This window comes from Cryptomeria japonica, chromosome 6 (assembly GCF_030272615.1).
Source record: "Cryptomeria japonica chromosome 6, Sugi_1.0, whole genome shotgun sequence".
In the NCBI taxonomy this organism is placed as follows: Eukaryota; Viridiplantae; Streptophyta; class Pinopsida; order Cupressales; family Cupressaceae; genus Cryptomeria; species Cryptomeria japonica.
Genome location: NC_081410.1, coordinates 443,594,560 through 443,614,654, shown reverse-complemented (window position 1 = coordinate 443,614,654; position 20,095 = coordinate 443,594,560). Strand labels below are relative to the sequence as shown.

The 20,095-nt window shown below is 37.2% G+C and overlaps 1 protein-coding gene across 2 annotated transcripts in view; it reads left to right on the top strand.

Moving 5' to 3' along the window:
- The window catches only part of LOC131037517 (uncharacterized), a 114,179-nt gene extending 94,989 nt beyond the window's left edge, over positions 1-19,190 (top strand). For both annotated transcript variants that reach the window (XM_057969676.2, XM_059207399.1), the window contains exons 4-5: positions 17,954-18,106; positions 18,207-19,190. In XM_057969676.2, the coding sequence (XP_057825659.2) occupies positions 17,954-18,106; positions 18,207-18,599 (546 nt within the window). In that variant the 3' untranslated portion in view covers positions 18,600-19,190. The remainder of the gene's footprint in view (positions 1-17,953; positions 18,107-18,206) is intronic.
- Positions 19,191-20,095: the final 905 nt, after the last annotated feature.

Below are 20,095 nucleotides of genomic sequence, written 5' to 3'. Positions count from 1 at the left end.
AACTCTATGAACTCATTTGAAATCAAATCTCGCATATTATCATCAGGAAAGAGTCTAAGGAATGTTGCCTTGTACCCATCAGACACTTCTAAATCTCTATATGGTGGAACCTTCTCGGCATATCAAGAAATTGGTTGCTATAATATTTTGGTGTCAATGCATAGGCAAGAAGATGTAGAGGAGTGGTCATCTTGTTCCATTGTTCTACAATAATTGCTTGCAATTGTTTGAAGAAGGTCTCCTTAGGGTCTTGCTCTTTGTCATTTATGATTTTCTTCATCTTCTCAAGCATTGAATCGATGCCATTATACACCTCTCCAATGCATGGCCTATCCATGTCAGTGTAGCGAAGCAATCCCATAATGGGTTCAGTGAAGCGAATGAGACACTCCACATTTTCCCACCACGAGTCATCGAATATCCATAAACTAATTTTTGCTGCCCTCTCACTGCTGCTTTGCTTCCATATAGACCAATTATTGCTGATCACCATATTGCAAAGTGCCGCCTTTACTTTCACAAGTCCTCTCAAGATGATTAAGTTAGATGCAAAACGGGTCTCAACAACTTGTAATAGAAATTAAAGGAAAAAAATACAATTAATTAGAGACAAACATGTAAAAAGAATGCACATTACACAATCAAATTATGAAAATCAGAAAATGTAAAATACTAATTTTAATTTTTTTAAATTAAATTACTAATTTAAGTTCATTTACCTTCAATAGCTCCAAATTTGAGAATAGTCTGAAAATTCCTTGAGACGTCGTGGTTTGTGATGAACATCTGGATATCCTCAGCCTCTGCATACACATTTTTGATCCACCCAATTTTATTCCCAATATTTTGTAGCATAAGATTGAGTGAGTGAACCGCACAAGGTGTCCAAAAGATATGCTGATATCGCTCTTCAACCAACAAACCAGCAACTCTACAATTCTTTGCGTTGTTCGTTATGACTTGAACAACATTACTAGGTCCCACTATTGCCCATCTTGTACTTGCCCCTCACAATCCATGAATTTCAAAAACATTGCCCCTTTAGGGGACACCGTTATGACATTGATCAAGAGATAGTTTCTTGAATCTTTCCACCCGTCTGAAACAATGGATACCCTTGTCTCAATCCATGAATCCCTTATGGGCTTCAATACATCTTCAACCCCCTTGACCTCTCTTTCCAGCAAGGTGTTGCGTATCTGTCATAACCGGGGCCCTTATACCTTTTGGAGCTTCATTGACACTTTTCAGCATCTTCTTCCAGTATGTAGAGCAAACAACACTAAAAGGCAACCCATTTGCATGTATACATCTTGCTATATCTTTGTTGGCAATGTCTTGGCTCTCATTTTGAAATGAAGTTTCCAAAGGCCCCTTTCTTTTGCGTGGAATGGGTGCTTGAGTTTCAGTGTCAGTCTTAGCTGCGTAGTATAAAAGGGGTGGTCTTCTATCATAATATTCAAAGATGGGGACTGCATTCCCTTTGATTTTTTTTTAATGGGCATATTCCGTCTATGTGCTTCTCTCTCTTTAGTCTCTTCATGCTCCATGATATATGTTAATACTGTCTCATTTGGTATAGGAGCATTTTTTTTCCAGGGCATTTCTCGACTCCTCTTCCAGGTTTTCCACAAAAAATGGCTTACCACCCTAAAATCTGAACTATTCCCTTCTTTATCACAACCTAGACATTTCCAATGGAATCCCCCACCATCTGGAAGGGGTCTTATAATATCAACACACTTCGACAAAGGAGTATCAAAATTTGGTTGTTGTTCATTATTGACTATGGAGGAAAAGGTAGATGGCATTGTAGTTCCTATGGCAATAAATTTTATACATATTCATAATAAAAACAAGAGAATGGAAAAAAAAAAGGTAGATCTTTTGGACAATTATGAATCAAAGATAAATGAAAAAATCTTAAAAAATAAAACAAAGACAAAATAAAATGAAAAAAAACTTACCTCTTTCACCCAATAGAAGCTTTACAAAGGAGTAGGAATGAAGCACAAACACTTGATCAAGCTTCACAAAGCGATCTTCCAACTCTCTCTTGTTCAACCAAACTTTTGCTCAATTACGTATTTGCTCCAACTCAAGAGAAAACAATCTGTTTGCACACCAAATGAGACATAAAACCCAACATAAATCATTTAAAATCCACTTTTTAGGGTGGTTGATGTCAAAATATTATAAAATTTGCAAAAAAATATTGTTTGGCGTCACTTTTCTGCTTGGTGTGCTTGTGGTCCGACAAAATTCGCTCAGGTCTGGCCCGAGTTTGAACTTGGTCCAACCAGTTCGGACTAGCCCCCGTGGTCACGGACCCTGGCTAGACACACAGGCGGACTTGCCTCAGACCAGAACCTAGGTCGAACTAGACCAAAACTTGGGGCTAGGACAGGTGAACCAGACATCCTAGATGTTGGCATTAATCTCGTTGATCTCCACAATGAAGTCTTGGGGATTTGCCTCTTCCCTATCAACCACTGCCTTCTTCTTTTCCCTTTTCTTGTATCTTTGGTCCTTGTCACTCATCAATCCATAGGCTAGCAGAACAGTGGCTCTGATACCACTGAAAGAAACCTAGTTCCTATAATCCTGAGCCTCAAAATGAATCGAAAAAAACAATTGGTTTACGAATATGTAATAATAGAAAATTAAAACTAATGAATTTAGATTTCATGATTTTGCCATCAAATATTTATTTCGGTTATAGAGAATGATTGTACTTTCAGAAAATAGGAGTTTTATCTACATAATCTAACTTTGCCCTCCATCTACATTTAAATTAGAGATTGTATGAATATCAAAGTCTGATAAACAATTCCCTTACAACTAGTTGGATGGATCATGATTTGAATTCACTATGGTTGCAGTTGCTGATGGATCTGAGCGATTTAATCTTTCTGATTCTTCCTGTCCCTTTTTGTTGATGCTCCTGAGGTTCATTCGTCTGTGAGCCTCTCAACTTTTCCCTTCAATGTTGTGCAAAAGAAAGGATAGTCAGCTAGGGGTGTCGTCCCACCTGAGGGTTTCTTCCCAAGAAGAGCAAATAGTGCCTAAAGCAATATAATTTTGTGATGATCTCAATAAAATCTGTTTGCCTCATATAGGTGTTGGTCAGAACAGGTCAGCCCAACAAATATTAAAAACAATCATCTACTCTTGGAAAAATATTAATAATATTTCCTTATATAATGCAAGTCGGCCCCAGGGATAAAATGTTAATAATTACATTTATTAATTTCAATTTATTCAAAACTTTATTTATTATTAAAAAAAATGCAAAAGGATGACCTTGCCAACCTAGGCTCTAACTAGGTTCATTACAAATATCCTTCTTTAATGGTCAATTTGTTGACAACACCAAACTTATCTCAAAATTTACAGATTTGTTGGGACTCAAAGACTTGGTAAGAATGTCTTAGTCTGTTCCTCGATTGGAATGTACTGCGACATCACCAATCCATCGTCTACAAGTCATATGAAATGACAATGAAGCTCCACATGTTTTCTATGTTCGTGGAAGATTGGATTCTTGGCCAGTTTTAGCACCCCTTGATTGTCACAAAACAAGGGTGAAGGCCCTGCTTGAGATTTTTGTATGTTTGAAAGCATCCTTTGTAGCCATACTACCTCACATGTTGCTTTGATTGTTCCTTGATACTCTGCTTCTATCGAGGAAAAAGCTACTACTTGTTGCTTCTGATTAGTTCATGCGACTTAACGTGTACCTAACTGAAAACATATCTAGAAGTGGACTTCTTGTCATCAATTGAACCTGCCCAATCTAAGTCTATAAACCCTTTGTGACGTTTTCACACATCGCCCCATTGCAAATGGGGACTTGCACTTTTTTTTTGCTTCTAGGCTAGTTTTTGAGTCTTTTAGCTATTAGCCTTTCACTTTGAAGATGTGTAGTTTCTTGAGTGGCCAGGAGGAAATTAGGACAAAGCTCCCTCTCTTTAGGATGAAGTCAAACACAACACTTCCTTTGCCCAATCAAGCTTCTAACCTGCCTCTCCCAGCACTGCTAGTGGGTGCCCAAGTCCGATCACTTCCCTTTCCAACTTTCCTTCCTATCTTTCCACTTCACCTTCCACTATCCACACTCTCTTACCACCCTACTCCCCTACTCCTATCCTATCCTAACTCCCTTCGTTACCCCTTATACCTCCCACATCATCCTATCTTATATTCCCCAACACCCCCACTCCTTATATCCTAAACCCCCTTTTCTTCCCTAAACCCCATTCCATCCTAACCTATCCTTTCACTACCCACCATCAACCTCTTTTATCTTCCCATATCCCACGACACCTATCCTTATTTTCCCCTTTCATTTCCCACACCCTACAGCCCTCTCTAACCTACCATCCTTTATCCCTTATAACTCCCATCTCCCGACACCTTCTTTATTACCTTCCACAAACTTCCTTTTTCATAACTCCTACCCCACCGTAGCATTCACTCTACACCACATCCCTTCCACCTTAACCCGTGGCATCTCTTTACCACATCCCATCATCCTTTCTAGCCACGATATCCCCTTCACTATTACACCTTTACCCCCCTTTACACATCCATGGCATGTTTGGGCCCCACTAAAATTTTAGGATGGAGAAGATAGAGCACTCCACTTCAAATTTAATCCAAACTTCCAAGCTCGTATCTGCTCAAACAGGATTCACATTGAAAGAAGATTTTAATTACTGATCTGCTTCAAAGGAGAGAAGATTTTCAAGCATCAAGAGGTGAATTATAAGAGATAAGTCGTGTGAAAGAAGACTCAAGTAGGCTGGTCCCTGACCAATGCCTTTATGAGATCTCTGGGAACTTTATCAGACCTCATTCACCCTTGATTTAAAGGCAAAAAATAATAAAATCAAAGAATTCGATCAAGTATTCTTAAGATTTTTGATGTTAAAGGCAATTTCTAATTTTTGGTGCATTAATTTTTCTGAGTTTAGACCACAATCAGACCAATTATTATTTCACACTCAGAGATATGATTAATGTGCATGATGTTTTAATTCAAATTATGTCTCTCTGCAGGTACGATTGTAAACAAATGAGGAATGGAACACAAGGATGTGAGACAAAGAGTATCAGAATCGGCAGCTTAAGATGTCTAAGCTCATTGCATAAACTGAAAGACATGAGGAGGAATTGGACATTAGGCATGTTGGTGGCACTTCACAACTTAAAAAAAATCCAATCAAAACTTAGTCAAATTCACCTTGTGCAAGCAAAGCTTCAAAGTCCGATTTGTCTTGATAGGTGAAGGCAAGTAAAATTCAATCTTTCAAATCACCTTGTGCAAATGGAGCTCCAATGACTGATTAGGAAATGAGGATTATGTCCATGCAAAGTTAAGATTGTCTTTCCACCAAATGACCTTGTGCGAGTGGCCCTACAGAATTTGCCAACATCAGATTTGAATTTGACAAAATGAAGAGGTACACATGAACACATGAATACTGGCTTGAATTGGTGAAATAGGGCGATCAAGTTTGATTGAATGAATGAGCTCATACAAATCAAGCTAAAAATGCCGACTTACCAAGGTTCAAGGAGATCATCAAAAGTTGATCAACCCAATCAACTCATACAAATGAAGTCTATAAAGCCGATTCACCTAAGGGGCAATTAAGCGATTAAAAATGATCAAACAAACCTTGATTTGCAAATGAAACCCTTGATGCCACCCAGCTAGCAAATCGCTACAAATGAATGATGAGAAGCCGATCTGCTAATACAAATGAAGCTCGTAAAGCCACCTCAAAACAAATTGTGCAAATGAAGAGCAAAATACCAAAATGCAAGTGAAGGGGTAAATGCGGAAGTCATGATGCAATTGAAAAGATAAAGTCAATACAAATGAGAGGGTAAATGCTGACTAGGCTATACAAATAAAAGCCTAAATGCTGACATCAAGTAAGCAATAATATCAAGTCGGCTATCATGATGTAAACCTCTCAGCGAAAAGGAAATTAAAAAACATTTTATATATTCAACCAAGTCGGCCTCAAGAATTGATTACAAGGCATTTGATAAGGGTGCTGCTTTAGTGCAAAGCATTTAATTTGGTAAAAACGATTTGATCAAAACGAAGGAATGCATTTAAGGCGCTATTTTAAGTTTGATCTTTCAACAATGCAATAGTCTTTCATTCAATTTCAAGTTGCAAAATATTAAAATATGATCCAAGCTGATTTCTATTTTGAATGATGATCATCAAACATTAAAAGATGTCGGCTTTGTGATGAGTTACCATGTCTATTCAGTTGCATTTGATCAAGTGAAAATTGATTTTGCACAAAACTTATTGCAGATCACAGCAATTCTTTCTATGCTACAGCGGATTAGGCGATTTCAATCAAGGAGCAATCTGGATTGATCATCAATCACAGTGAAACTATTTATTATTGACAGCGATTTATGTCTAGGCCAAGGCGAAGTCATTGATAAGGCATCGAATTCAGTCACCTTGAAAATAAAAATTTCAGCTAAGGCATGAAAATGAGTTTGTCATTCTAGGCTAGAACACTACCCGTTCTAGGCTAGAACATCATTCGTTCCAAGCTAGAACACCATCCATTCTAGGCTAGAACCATCTCATCTCTTGACTTAGAACATTTATACAATTGCATTATCAAGTCGTTCTAGACTAGAACACCTCTCGTTCCAAGCTAGAACACCACCCGTTCTAGGCTAGAACACCAGTCATTCCAAGCTAGAACACCACCCGTTCTAGGCTAGAATCATCTCGTCCTTTGACCAAAGCTACCCATCCTGGGCTAGAATAAGGCGTCCTAGACATGACAAGATCTGTCTAAGGGAATGATACAGTGTGTCCAAGGCAATGACAGGGTTCGTCACAAGCAAAGACAATCAGCGATCTAAGGATTAACACCTCCTTTGCTACATGAATTCAATGCAGATCAGACGTGTCCCAGACCTGAAATTTATCAAATCAGGCATAAAAAGTGGGAAATCAGACATAAATCAGGTGTGAAATGAGAGCTCATTTCATGATATTTACACAAAATCAGACCCAAGTTGGTGAAGAATCTGGCCTGAGACATAAAATCAGACTTAAAATTAGATGTTTTCATGATCAGAAAATTCATTTTTAGACTTAAAGAAGGTAGTAGAAAGCATGATTAAGTACTTTTTACAATGTTTTGATTCAAGATTTGTTGGTTCCTGGTTTGATGCAAGTGAAATGAGCATTCAAAGGAATGTGAAGAAGGTCAAGGTTTCAAGGCATGGAAGATTTCATCATAACTTCAAGGGTGGTAGCGGATACAAAGAATATGATCAGCATGATGATACGTTAGCACACTTCAATTGCAACATGTGATAAGGATCAGCTCCAAGGTGAACGTTTATCAGCTCATATACAACAAGAAGATCATCACCTAAGCAAAGACAAGGACCGAGGAAGACATTGCATCACGTCAAGTCTCAAGCTCATACAAAGCAGCTGATAGGATCATCATTAAAGCATTATAAGGCAAGAATAGGAGTCATACACTTCAAGGGGAATACAAGAAGACTTCAGACACAATGAAGATTAATGCAACATCAAGGCAGCCGATAACAATTATCATCAAGCATTCAAAGTGGAAACTTTCAGTCTTGAATTTCCTTCGGAAATCCAAGAATCATTGTCAGTATAGTCAGATGAAGGTTCAAGAATGCAAGTGATCAAGACAAGAGATAGTTTCAGAAGAGTTAATCAAAGTTAGAAGATCAACATGAGCAAAATCATCATCACATCGAGAGCTTGGACATGTTGAGTATCAAGAGATATGTCTCGTTCATTCAATTACATCTTGTGATGAGTTACGAAGATCAAACAAGATGAGGTGGTGCCTAGTCATCACTTATCCAGTCACATCATTTCAAGATAAGGTGTCCAAATTCAATGTACCTAACTCATTCATCAAAAGAAGATAACTATCACATGGGCACAAAGTTCGATGTACCTATCATCACCATCTATTGGTCAAATTTTCAAAGGACATGTCACGTCAATTGTAAATTTATCATTGGTCAAGCATTAAATGCTTTGCAATATGGTTTCTATCTTTCAATCTTGGCCATTGATTGTGAATCAATCCGAGCCACTGAATTGTAACGAGAGCACTATATAAGGCTCCACTTCATTTGTAAAGTTAATAGATAGAGCTCAAGAAAGTAGTAGAGTAGCAAATAATTAGAGCAGAGTAGGAAGAGAAGGCAAATATTGTTGCCAAGATATTGTTGCAAGAAGCATGTAAACTTCATTGAAGATATGGTGAATTCTATATGTTGATTCAACAATTTGCATGGTCTCTACTTCTCATTTGATTTTCATGTTGTTTAGATGAATGGAAGACTTTGTGTACGATCAATAGTGAAATTCTTATATCCATACTACTAACACCTTGCCGATGGTAAAGTTCCTTGCATAGTCAATTGGATCCTTAGCTAAGCTTAACTTCAATTATCTCTTCTTCATTGATATGCATCAACTTGATGGTGTCTATACTTGTGGTGATGATTTGAAAATCATAAAGCTATCCTTAGAAGATCGCACTAGCCTTGTGGAGATGTTCATTGCATGTCGAAGTAAGACTTAGTTTGAGTTCCATCAAAGAATGTCCATTGCTCTCACATTCCTAGGATTAGAATAGCTTTCTCAACCCTTATCTTTTTTCTTTTTTTTTTTTCAAACCAAGTGAAATCCCACGTTCTAGCAACATTCGAGCATTCAATGTAAGTCCATCTTGTGATCCTAGTAATATCACATCATATACAACTGAGTCTATCCAGAGCACATCAAGACCTGACATTCGAGAACCTTGGAGTCATCCCACTTGATCATGCAGCTTAGCATTTGGGAGTCTTTGTTCAAGAGAGGATAGAATACTTAGTATTTTATTCTATGTTGCATAGTGCGTAAAACACCATCAATAGAACCCAACTAGCCTATAATCTTTGCTTCTGCTATATAGAATGCAAAAGTCGAGTGTACCTTTCACATACCCTCTTTGCTGCAATCCAATGTTCTGCCTTAGTTTCTGTCATGAATTTGGAAATGTAAGTTACAACTTAGCTCAAGTCAATTCTAGTGGTGGTAAGATAGATAAGGCTGCCTGTTAGTTGCCAAAATGTTGACTCATGGATAACTTTGGAGTCTATTTTGGCTGAAAGCTTCAACCCGGTCTCCAAAGGTGTAGATGAGATCTCGCAATTTGTCATTCTAAACTTGTCTAGCAAACACTTGTGATATTTAGACCGAGAAATGAAAATACCACCAGTTATCTGCCAAACCTCTACACCTCAACAATAATGTAGGAGGCTTAGGTTTGATATGTCAAAAACCTTGCTCAAATTCCATTCGATTTGCTCATTCAAACTTACCTCACTATTTGCTATGATGATATCATCCATATATATGACCAGAAGGATGATGTCATCACTTACACTTTTGACATTTAGGGAAATCTTTGAAACCCTTGTCCATCCAAATACCTGTCAATCTTTATGTACCATGCCTTTGGTTCTTGTTTCAGGCCATAAAAAGCCTTTGGTAGTCGGCATACTTGATGCTTTTTTCCCACAACTTGAAATCCTCGAGGTTGAAGCATGGACACTTCTTCCTCTAAGTCACCGTTGAGGATGGCACTCTTCATGTCCCTTTGATGGACTTTCCAACCAAACTAAGCTGCCATAGTTAGAACCAAGCAGATGATGCTCATCTTTGTTGTAGGAGAAAAGGTCTCCTCATAATCAATACCTTGTCTTTATGAGAATCCTTTAGCCTCCAACTGTGCTTTGTGCTTGTCAAGCGTGCCATCAGGTTTGTACACCCATTTGCAGCCTATGGGATTCTTCTCTAGTCGAAGATCTGAACGAACCCATGTCCTATTCTTCATAAGGCTGTGATGTTCAACTTCCATTCCCATTCAGGTTTAACATTTGCCTTAGGAAAATCTTGGGGTTCACAAACACTTTGAATGTTATCCATAAGTGCAAAAAATTACTATGTACTGTTTGCTTTGCCTTCAATCATCTCATTATCCCTTAGATCATCAATGAGTTTTTGCCACCATTTAGGTCTCTTTGAAGAATTGCCTCCATCCAAATCAGTGTGGTCATCATGACTTGGGTTGTCCAGTACTGTATCATTTGGATGTTGATCCGGATCAACATCCGGATGCTTATGAAGAAACTCTTTTTGTATAGGCACATGCACATGTACTGGTTTGGGAGATTCCACATTTTCAGAATCATCAATATCCCCCCCTTCAGGTGTAGCTAATGAAAGCTAGACACCTAAATCTTTAGCCTTCAAGGTCTGATCTTCAAAACTTTTGATGTTAAATGAGAGCTGAAAAGCCCCAATTTTTCAATCAATCACCATATTCTTTTTGAATGTCAAACGATCAGTGTCCACATCAATTAACTTGTAGGCTTTATGATTGTCATTGTATTTTGTGAGCATTAACTACTAACTCTTGGAGTCAACTTTGGTTCTTTTGGCATCTGGAATCTAGACATACACGTTATAATCGAAAACCTTAAGATGGCTCACTCTTGCTTCCTCCCAGACCATTCTTCCTCTAGAGTCTTCTCTTTCATTTGTTGTGTTAGAGACCTATTGAGAAGGTACATTGCATTGTAAACTACCTCAACCCCAAAACTTCATGGGAACACTGTGATTCTCCAACATGCGCTGAGCCATCTCCTTAATTGTACGACTCCTCTCAATTAAGCCATTTTGCTGAGATGTATAAGGTGTTGTGAATTAGCATTTGATGCTGTGTTTAGCACAGAAGCCAGTGAATTCATTGGAATCAAATTCACCCCCATCATCTAACCCAAGAATGTTTATTGAAGAACCAAAAGCTTTTTGTACTAATGACTTGAACTTTTGAGATTTGTTACACTTTTGATTTTGCTTTTAGGAAAACACCTGCATTTTCCTATTGTAATCATCTACAAACAAAAGAAAATACTTGGCACTAGTGACCGGTGTATCCATTGGTCCACATACATCTGCACGAACCAATTGAATGACCTTTTGTGCTCTCCTAGCTTGTCCTTCTGAAAATGGACTATTTTGCTGCTTCCTTGCTTGGCAAGTTTTGCAAACAACCTATATCAGCTGCTAGATCTCTAGTAAACTTACAACCATATTCTCTTGAGTCGATTGAGAGAGATACGAAAGGTTGAGCTGCCTGTAACGTTGATGCAAAGAGTACTGATAACAGATGAATTCTTTGAAGCCAATGCATGCTCTTGAATCTCTCCAGTGTCAACAAGCCAATACTAGCCATTATCCTCTATGCCAAGTGCAATGGTTTTCTTGGATTCCTTATCAATAGTATGGCACTTGTGTGTGCTGAAGATGATGTTGAACTTGGGATAGTGGTGAATGATCTGATTCCTTTAGAGTAGATTGAGCTCCATTCCCAGAACATGGTATGTACATTGAGGAAGATAAGAGATTTCCCTCTAGATGAAATCTAAACATTGCCTTTGCCGACAACTGTATTCTCCTCGTCAACATCGAAGATCGCTGATTTTGAGCAAGCCATATACTAAATGAATCAATCCTTGTGTGAAAAATGTCTAGATGATCCAAAATCGATGTACCACGCAGAAGACTTGGAGTGATCTGCTAGTCATTTGGCCATAAAAGCATACAAGGCTGGTTCCTTTTGCTCAAAATGCTTTGCAACATGAGCCTTTGGTGAAGTCTCTTGTATTTTTGATCAACTAACCTCTTTTTGCAATGCTTCTTAATGTGACCAAGTTTACCACAATAATTACATGTGATATTCTTCAGATTCTTTGAAGTATCTTCAGTTTGTCCTTGACCTTTCTTTTGAGATCACTTGCCTTTGCCCTTGTTGTTGGCTACAAAGGTTTGTACCGTACTAAGGGAATCACTGTTGCTACCAAACTGCTTTTTCCATCTGTTTTGCTGTAAGAGTTTGTTGCACAAATCATCAAACTGCAGATCGACATTAGTAGATGTGATGTTGAGTGTTTATATGAAATTCTTGTAAGACCATGGTAAGCTTTTCAGCGTTGACCACCATGCCTTCTTCCATTGCGAGATCAATTTCTCTTTGTAGTAGAGGAACTAGCAACTCGGGAAAGGAGGTAAGTGGCAAAGCATCTTCAACTTTGTTTGCTTCCTTGCCATGCCATGTCCACCATCCAATAGGTTCAATTTAAGTTAATGCAACCATATCTAACCATCCTTTTGGTTTACAAAATGTTGGACCTTGAAGATTGACAAAGGTAAGTCATTGCATTTGAAGTAAGGTTGACTCCTCATTGCTATACATTTTTTCTAGGACCTTCATGCATCAATAGAATGAGATACTTTTCCAAGCCTTGTTGCATATCATTTGGGATTTAGAGAACATGCCATCATATGAAGGGGGTGTTTATTTGTACCATTGTATCACAGTGGGCTTTATATGCTCCTCATATAATCCTAATCAAGATTCTTGCTATAAATTTCTTTCTTAATCTATCCAACCATGTTGTCAAATGTCTTGTAAATCTCTCAAGACTAGGAGAGCTTGTATTATCATATCTAATGACTTGAACAATAGGTGAGAGGGAGCAAATGTATTTGCAAACAAAAGTTAAAAAAAAAAATCAGAGTGAATTCTATTACAAAATGAAAATTATTCACTATTTGCAAACATTAATAAATTGATAATTTAATAATAAAATAAATTTTGACCTCATTATAGACCACCAATCATCATCAAGGCTCTTTTGCTTCACACTTTTTCCTAAAGTCTATATTGCAAGGTTCATCCCTTGGGGTGCGGGATCTAGGTTTGGTTCGTTTGCGAGTTCGAGTGGGGTGCACCATTTTGGTGCTTGGTTCGTCATGGGGAACTCGGGTGAACCAAGATACTCAGGCACAAAAACCAAACAAAAATGTGCAATTTTAAAACCTTTTTTGGCATCTAGTTTGACTTTTAACACCATGGGAACCCTAGAAGTGACCATTAATACCATAGAAACGAGACTCGCACAGACTCGCCATAATATATATATGAAATATAACATTTAAGTATAAGAAAGGTTCTTATACTTTAAGTTATATTTCATGTATATATTAGTAGGATGTTTGAGAGTGGTTTCAAATCTCAAAGAGTTATAATGCTAATTTTAGGTTTTAGAAGATCTTATAAATTTTCAAACTTAGTCAAATTTCAGTAATCAGCAGGCTCCTATCAACATTCTCTTGCTCTCTCTATCTCACTCACTTTATTTGCCTTGAACTGTAGGCCTATCTCTCTCCCTATCACCTTCCTCTATCTCCTCTCACTACCTCTCTCTATCTCTCTCTCCCCCAAGAGCTAGATCTATCTTGTCAGAGCTAGAGCATATGGTATGATCATGATGCTATGATTACAAGTTTATGGTGATTTCATTGTTTATATGATACTTATGGTATGCTTCTAGGTTGCATAAATTTATTTTTATATGATTTTTACATTGTTTTTGTACAAATGAACCCAAACAAACCCAAAACCCATTTTCAAAATTATGCCAAACCAGCGTACCTGGTCCTCAAACCCAAACTGACAACTTAGCCTTAAATTTTATATATTCTCTTGCCCATCTACCACACTTTGCATTAACTATCATTAATTGTAGAGGCTCTTGCACCTTAAACATCCTCTTCAACAAAATAAAGTAGCTGACATATCTAGTTTCCACATCTTAGAGGAATCCTTTACTTGAAAAAGTACTAAAGAGTAAGTGAGGTGTGAGGGTTGCAAATGAGCATGTGTATATTTCTTATATTTGTCATCACTCTTCACTCCCTATGTGTTTCAATGTGTTGTTCAATGCATGAACATAACAAAGGCTCCAAAAAATGTGCTTCTAAGTACCCTCCATCATCATGCCAACTTACATATATGTGCTGAATCTGTGAGCACCTACCTGAATAACATTTGAGACCCCAACCTCCTCTAGGGTCTCCTAAATCTGAAATTGGAAGTTTGCATCCTTATACTTCTTTGAATAATCAGTAGCTGTAAGAAAAAAAGAGTCAACAACACATGTGACTATGATATGGATGGGTGGCTGATGTTAATATTGGTCCATCCATCCATGATAATATAGTAGCTTGTCCTTAGCCAAGTGCGACCGATGTCCTCCATCACCAAATTCAAATTAGAATTTTGAGAAATAATGGTAACTTGATTGCCCCAAAACTTTATATTATGCGATGAGATTAAAATTTTCTGTGTTAGCATCCAATAAGAAAAACATTATGGAAAAAAATAAACTCATACACAATCCACAAAACACTTGAAACACAAAAGTTATCCTGGGAAATTCATTTGGAAAAAAAAACCCAACTACAAAAGAAAAATAACAATTATATTAATTTGTAAATACAAAATCCAAATTCATCTCCTATTTTTGCCTTCTCCAAGTTGTAGAGCTGTACTGTACAACCTCTACATGCACTTCACAATTGCATATTCACCACAAGTATCATTTGAACATCAATCTATTCCTTCCATGTTGTGGACTAGATGTAGATTGAGTCATTTCTTGGAATCACAATTGAATCCACATTCCAACCACCTATTGAATGTCAACCATCACGCTACTTAACTAGGACTTCATGTGATGCCATACTTGCCACACAATTCCTATGAGGGATTTCAAAACAAACAAGCTACTCATTATTCTAGATGCTCTCACAAATGATCCAACTATTTAATTGTTGACCAAATATTTCCTATCAATAATGCCAAGACCATTCCCATGGTTTGCAGTACCAGAGACGATACTTTCATGTGTTGTGGTATTCTATAGCACCTCCCAAAACATCTCTGTTGCTGCAAGCACTCCAGTAATGCCTCACATACTTTAGCATTGTACATACACTAGCAATGTGTTATGTACAAGATGCAATAACAGTAACTTTATCAGACCTCATGTAGTTGCTACATGGCTTCAACAATGTATAAGACATCTCCAAACCAAACTGCAAAGTTTAACTCTCACCACATTTTACTACATAAGCGTACTAACATTATTGTGGTTTTTGCACTCAAATTTCTTCATAACAAACAATAACTCTCTATAAGTGAATAGCACATCAAAGTCCGAACAAGAATACTCTTTATCAAGGAGGCTAGTGTGTAGCTTATGTTCTCTTGGGGGTAAATGAGGGATAGACAAAAAATTGAATATTTGATCATTTGATTGAAATAGGGAGACATGTTACATGAAATGAGATGGCAAAAGCAAATTAAAAATTGGCAATCGATTGCTATTCTGCTTGTCATTGCATAATGAATATCCCGACAACACTAGTAGCTCTTTCCATTTTCTTGGTAGAACCCTCTCCCCTATGAGTTTCGACATCCATGGTTTGGCTAGGCAATGACACACCCTTTTAGCTCTTTCCTTTTTCTTGGTAGAACCCTCCCCCCTTTGAGTTTCAATATCCATGGTTTGGCTATGCAATGCCGTACTAAATTATGTGGTATCATTTGTTTGGAATAGGGAGAAATGTTACATGAAATGAGATGGCATGGGCAAAGGAAAAATTGGCAATCAATTACTATGCTGCTTGTCATTGCATAATGAACCTCCCTCAACACTAGTAACTCTTTCCTTTTTCTTGGTAGAATCCTCTCCCCTTTAAGTTTCAACATTCCATGGTTTGGCTAGGCAATGCCATACTAAATTACGTGGTGTCTATTGATACAGCCTTATTTCTTGCTTCACTCTCCACATACAACCAAGTCACCTCGGCTTTCTTATCCAAGGTTATTTTTGCACAAACTTTTACCCTGTCCACCTATCCATAAAAGATGACTATAAACTTTTCTGTAACTGCCCCTATATTTTTTTTTTGGTAGTCCATGTTAGTTTTAGTACTTTCAGATTAAATAAAACTCAGAAAATCAGAATTTGTTTCTAACTAGATTAATTAGATTTATTGTTTTCCAGATTTAAGCATAGTAAGAAATGAATGCATAAAGACAAGACAAGGTTACCCTGGGAAAACCTCCTAGGAGGAAAAACCCAGCCAAAAAAGATCCTCAGATCTGATTATGGTTTTAGATTCAATTGATAATTACACACTTATCTGGAGTATAGATGTTGCAGTCACAAGGAAGATGACATAGAAGTCTACACAACTAGCTTACTGACAGAAATCATGATTTACAGTCCTTCTAATCTGACTTGCTGTGCATAACAAGGGTTAGCTGCACCTTTCAACTAGTTCGCAGTCCTTTTATGGGGTTTTCTTGAGCCTTCAATGGAGATCACTGTCTTTAATGATAACCTGCTGACTCTAATGAAGTTCGCTGTGATCTGACTGGTACTCTGCCGCCTTTTAATGAAGTTCGCTATGATCTGCTGCCTCTAAAGAAGTTCGCTACCTCCAGATGTATTTTGCATATACATAAAACTGAATGGATGAATATTATGTGAAGTATATGTCTTATTTATAGGAGTGGCAATACTTCTAATTAAGTCAGCTTGCCTTGCAAATGAACCTTTTAATTTATCTTTTAATTTATTTAATTCCTTTTGTGCGAAGTGGATAGGGTCGGCCCTATCATGGTGGCGTGTTGGGTTTGTAGCATGGGGACCTTTTAGGAGTAGCCGAGAGGTATAGGGCCTGGCCCTATATGTTGGAGAAGGGGCTGGCCCCCTTAGGCGGATTCCAATGTTGCCCAAGGCAATTGGAATCCGCCAGCCCTAATTACAAACAACAGTCCAGGGTATCCCTGCGACTCAGCCCAGCGACACAGGTTTCCCATTATGGGGCGAGCTGAGGCGAGAGTGCCGCGAGACTAGTCCCTGGAGATGAACCAAGCTGCCCGTAAGCCAGATCCATCGGGTGAATCTAGGCCTCAGAGTCGAACCCGAGACCAAGTAACTGCCCCTATATTCTTGTTGCATAAATGGTATAATTAAACTCTACTCCCCCTTGAATTTTTGTTGTCTTTGTCTACCACCTGTTGTAAATTGCATCTGTTTTTTTTGCTCAAATCGAATGGGCCTTTTGCAAAAGGAGTTTAGGAGTCTAGAAGCATTATAATGGGTTATTGAACCCTCAGTAGTTGCAACACTTCCACACCTAAAATAATCCCTAGACCTCTTTGGCTTCTTTGGTGAATCCCAACCTCTTCATCTTCACTACCATAACTCTTATTGCTGCTTATATTTTTCTTTTCTTTTTGAAAACACAGCTGCAAGTGCAAATATAAAACAAAAAAAATAAAAAAAGTACAAAGTGTTTGAAACTTTGAAAGAAATAAAAAACAAATTCAAAAGGATTTGTGCAAATGAATAATGGATAATAAATTTACTTCAGATGACGTAGTTTTAGTGTTCCTGTCTCCTTCTCACTGCTGTTCTCTTTCTTTGTCTTTTTATGAAATGAAAAATGGCAAAATAAGGGATGTTTAGCTGTTCTTTAGCATTTATTGCCTTCTCATTTGTTATGTGTTAGCTCATTTTCGTTGTCTATTGTTACATCCAAAAGAATGCAATAGTTTTTCGATAATTGTGATAGATTGCTCTTACATGCATCACAACTGTTCTGAGCCTTTTTCAATAGGCCTGTTGGTACATTCTTATTAGGAAGTGATAGTTACCTGGTACCAAACTAATATTCCTCAATGCTGCTATCTATGAGACAGTGATATCTATCTGGATAACTATAAATTTAATATAGAAAAATACTTTCTCATATTATAATTGTAAAATTTGTCTTTTTCTCAATCCTTCAAGCAGCCTTTTTGTATGTATCATTCTTGTTTCCAAGGTTAGAGATTCTTTCACAATTATGTTTGTTAAAAACTGATTTAATATATATACCATGGAAAATATTTCCAGCTCCTGAAGTCAATGTCATATGTTTTGCTAGGCTGAGTCCTTGACTGAAATTTCCAACCCTGTTTTGGCTGCCCAAGATTTACTTCAAAGTGGGCTCAACACTAAGTGGGTCATTATAAAACTGGGATCTCGAGGATCATTGATGGTCACATCAAATGGTTATCACTACGCACCAGCATTCAAGGTCTTTATGTTGATTCAAGAATATGACGTTGGTTGTCTACTTTAATTTTTTGACATTGTTTGATAAAAATAATATAGGAATTAATTCAAATGTATTCCAGGTTCATGTTGCAGACACCGTAGGATGCGGAGATAGCTTTGCATCTGCCATTGTTATGGGCTATATAAATTCAATGCCTTTAATAACCACTCTTGCTTTAGCAAATGCTGTTGGTGGTGCTACAGCAATGGGTTGTGGAGCCGGCCGGAATGTTGCAACCTTTGAGAAAGTTACTGAATTGTTATCTTCTCCTAAATTACAGAGTACTTGTGAGGATTACTGGGAAACGTTATTTTCTAAAGAGTTTTTGATTGACTCTGAAATAATGCTGGAGAAAACAATTATCAATGGCCAAGATAATTTGTTCTGTGCCGTTGATGTTAAAAGTGTAGCCAGAGATGCATTGGAGTTTTTGCAGAAGTGCTCACAAAAGGTGGACTACAATTTGAGGTAAATGCATGAAAAATCAGTCAGGTATTAGATTGGCGAATCCAAATTTTAATTTTATGTTACTTATAATAGTTTGGCCATCCATTTATTTAGAGTGGGTGAACCCTGTTTGATGACGTATAATCCATTCTTTATCTTGTAATTTTCTATTCACCACCATTTTTATTCCTAATGAAAATTGAATTAGAGAATTAGTATATTGTTTCAAATAAAAGATTGGTCAGGTATTTTGTTATACCAATCTTTATCAAGAAAAAGGACCAAGAAAACTGTCCTGTAGCAATATCAGGCAATAAAACATTAAGAGTTAGTGCCACAGCAAAACAGTTCAGTTATTAGCTGTTTTCTGAGCACTTGCATTTCAGAGGCTTTTGGTTGTATGCCGAAACATTTTTGGGCATGAAACTATCAGTTTTTTTTCCCCTTTTTCTTTTACAAGTAAAAGATCTTTTACTATACACAGGATTAGATCCGTGAAAACTTTTGTAAGAATTCACTGTATGGTGAATACAGCTGTATCTTTAAAGAGAGAATCGATTTTAGACAAGCGAGTTGTAAGACAAGTAATTAATTTTACATGGGTGTCATTGTATTTTATTTTCCTGTGTAAATAGGAAAATCCCTGTTGATCTTAGCCCCTGGCTCTCCAATATGTGAATTCTCCCTGATATTTTGTTTCTAGCACCAGGCCACTAATTATGGATGGTAGTTTAATATTTAATAAATGCTTTAATTAGATTGTTCTTTTGTAGTGGTATTGTTTATAAATAAAAATTTCCTCAGTTTGAGTTGTTTTATTACTATGTTTGGGATGCTTGTATTGCTGTTTTCTGTTGGTTGTGGCTGTAATGGACCTTATCTAATTAGTGGCTTACGGGTAGGACTATTAATGTGTATATTGTTGGGATTTCCTTTGGTGTACAAATTAAATTAAATTATAAAAAACTGAACAAAAATGAAAAATTATGTTCATATCTTTATTTGTTTTACTTGATGTGGAGTAAAAGGTTCATAGTTTGGGCGTATTAATAGTATGGCTGCCAAAATCATGGCACACTAATCTGAGAATAAACCTTTTGTCACTAATAGATGGATGATAATATAAAAATGATTATTTTCAGGGGAACTTTATGGAAAACACTTACGTGCATTTGCAAAGAAAGCAGGCTCTAAAAGAAAAATCATTTGGAAACTGTACTTTTGAGATTTGTCAAAGAAAAGCAGTTAGCAGTAGTGAACATGGCTAAAGCCCCCACTCTATTAGTAGGGTAGGTACTTGTAAACAACCTGTGAACAATGTGTAATGATGACAATAACAAATTTCATACATATTTACAATAATAAAAGATTCTAATAAAAATGATAATATTAATCTCTGCTTTGCAATGTAGTGCACACCTTCGCTCCTTTTCTCTCCTCTTGCTATCATTGACGATAAGGCCTTTAAGTTCTTCGGTTCGGTTTGTGAGAAGGGCGACTTCAATGGCGTTGGCATCCTGT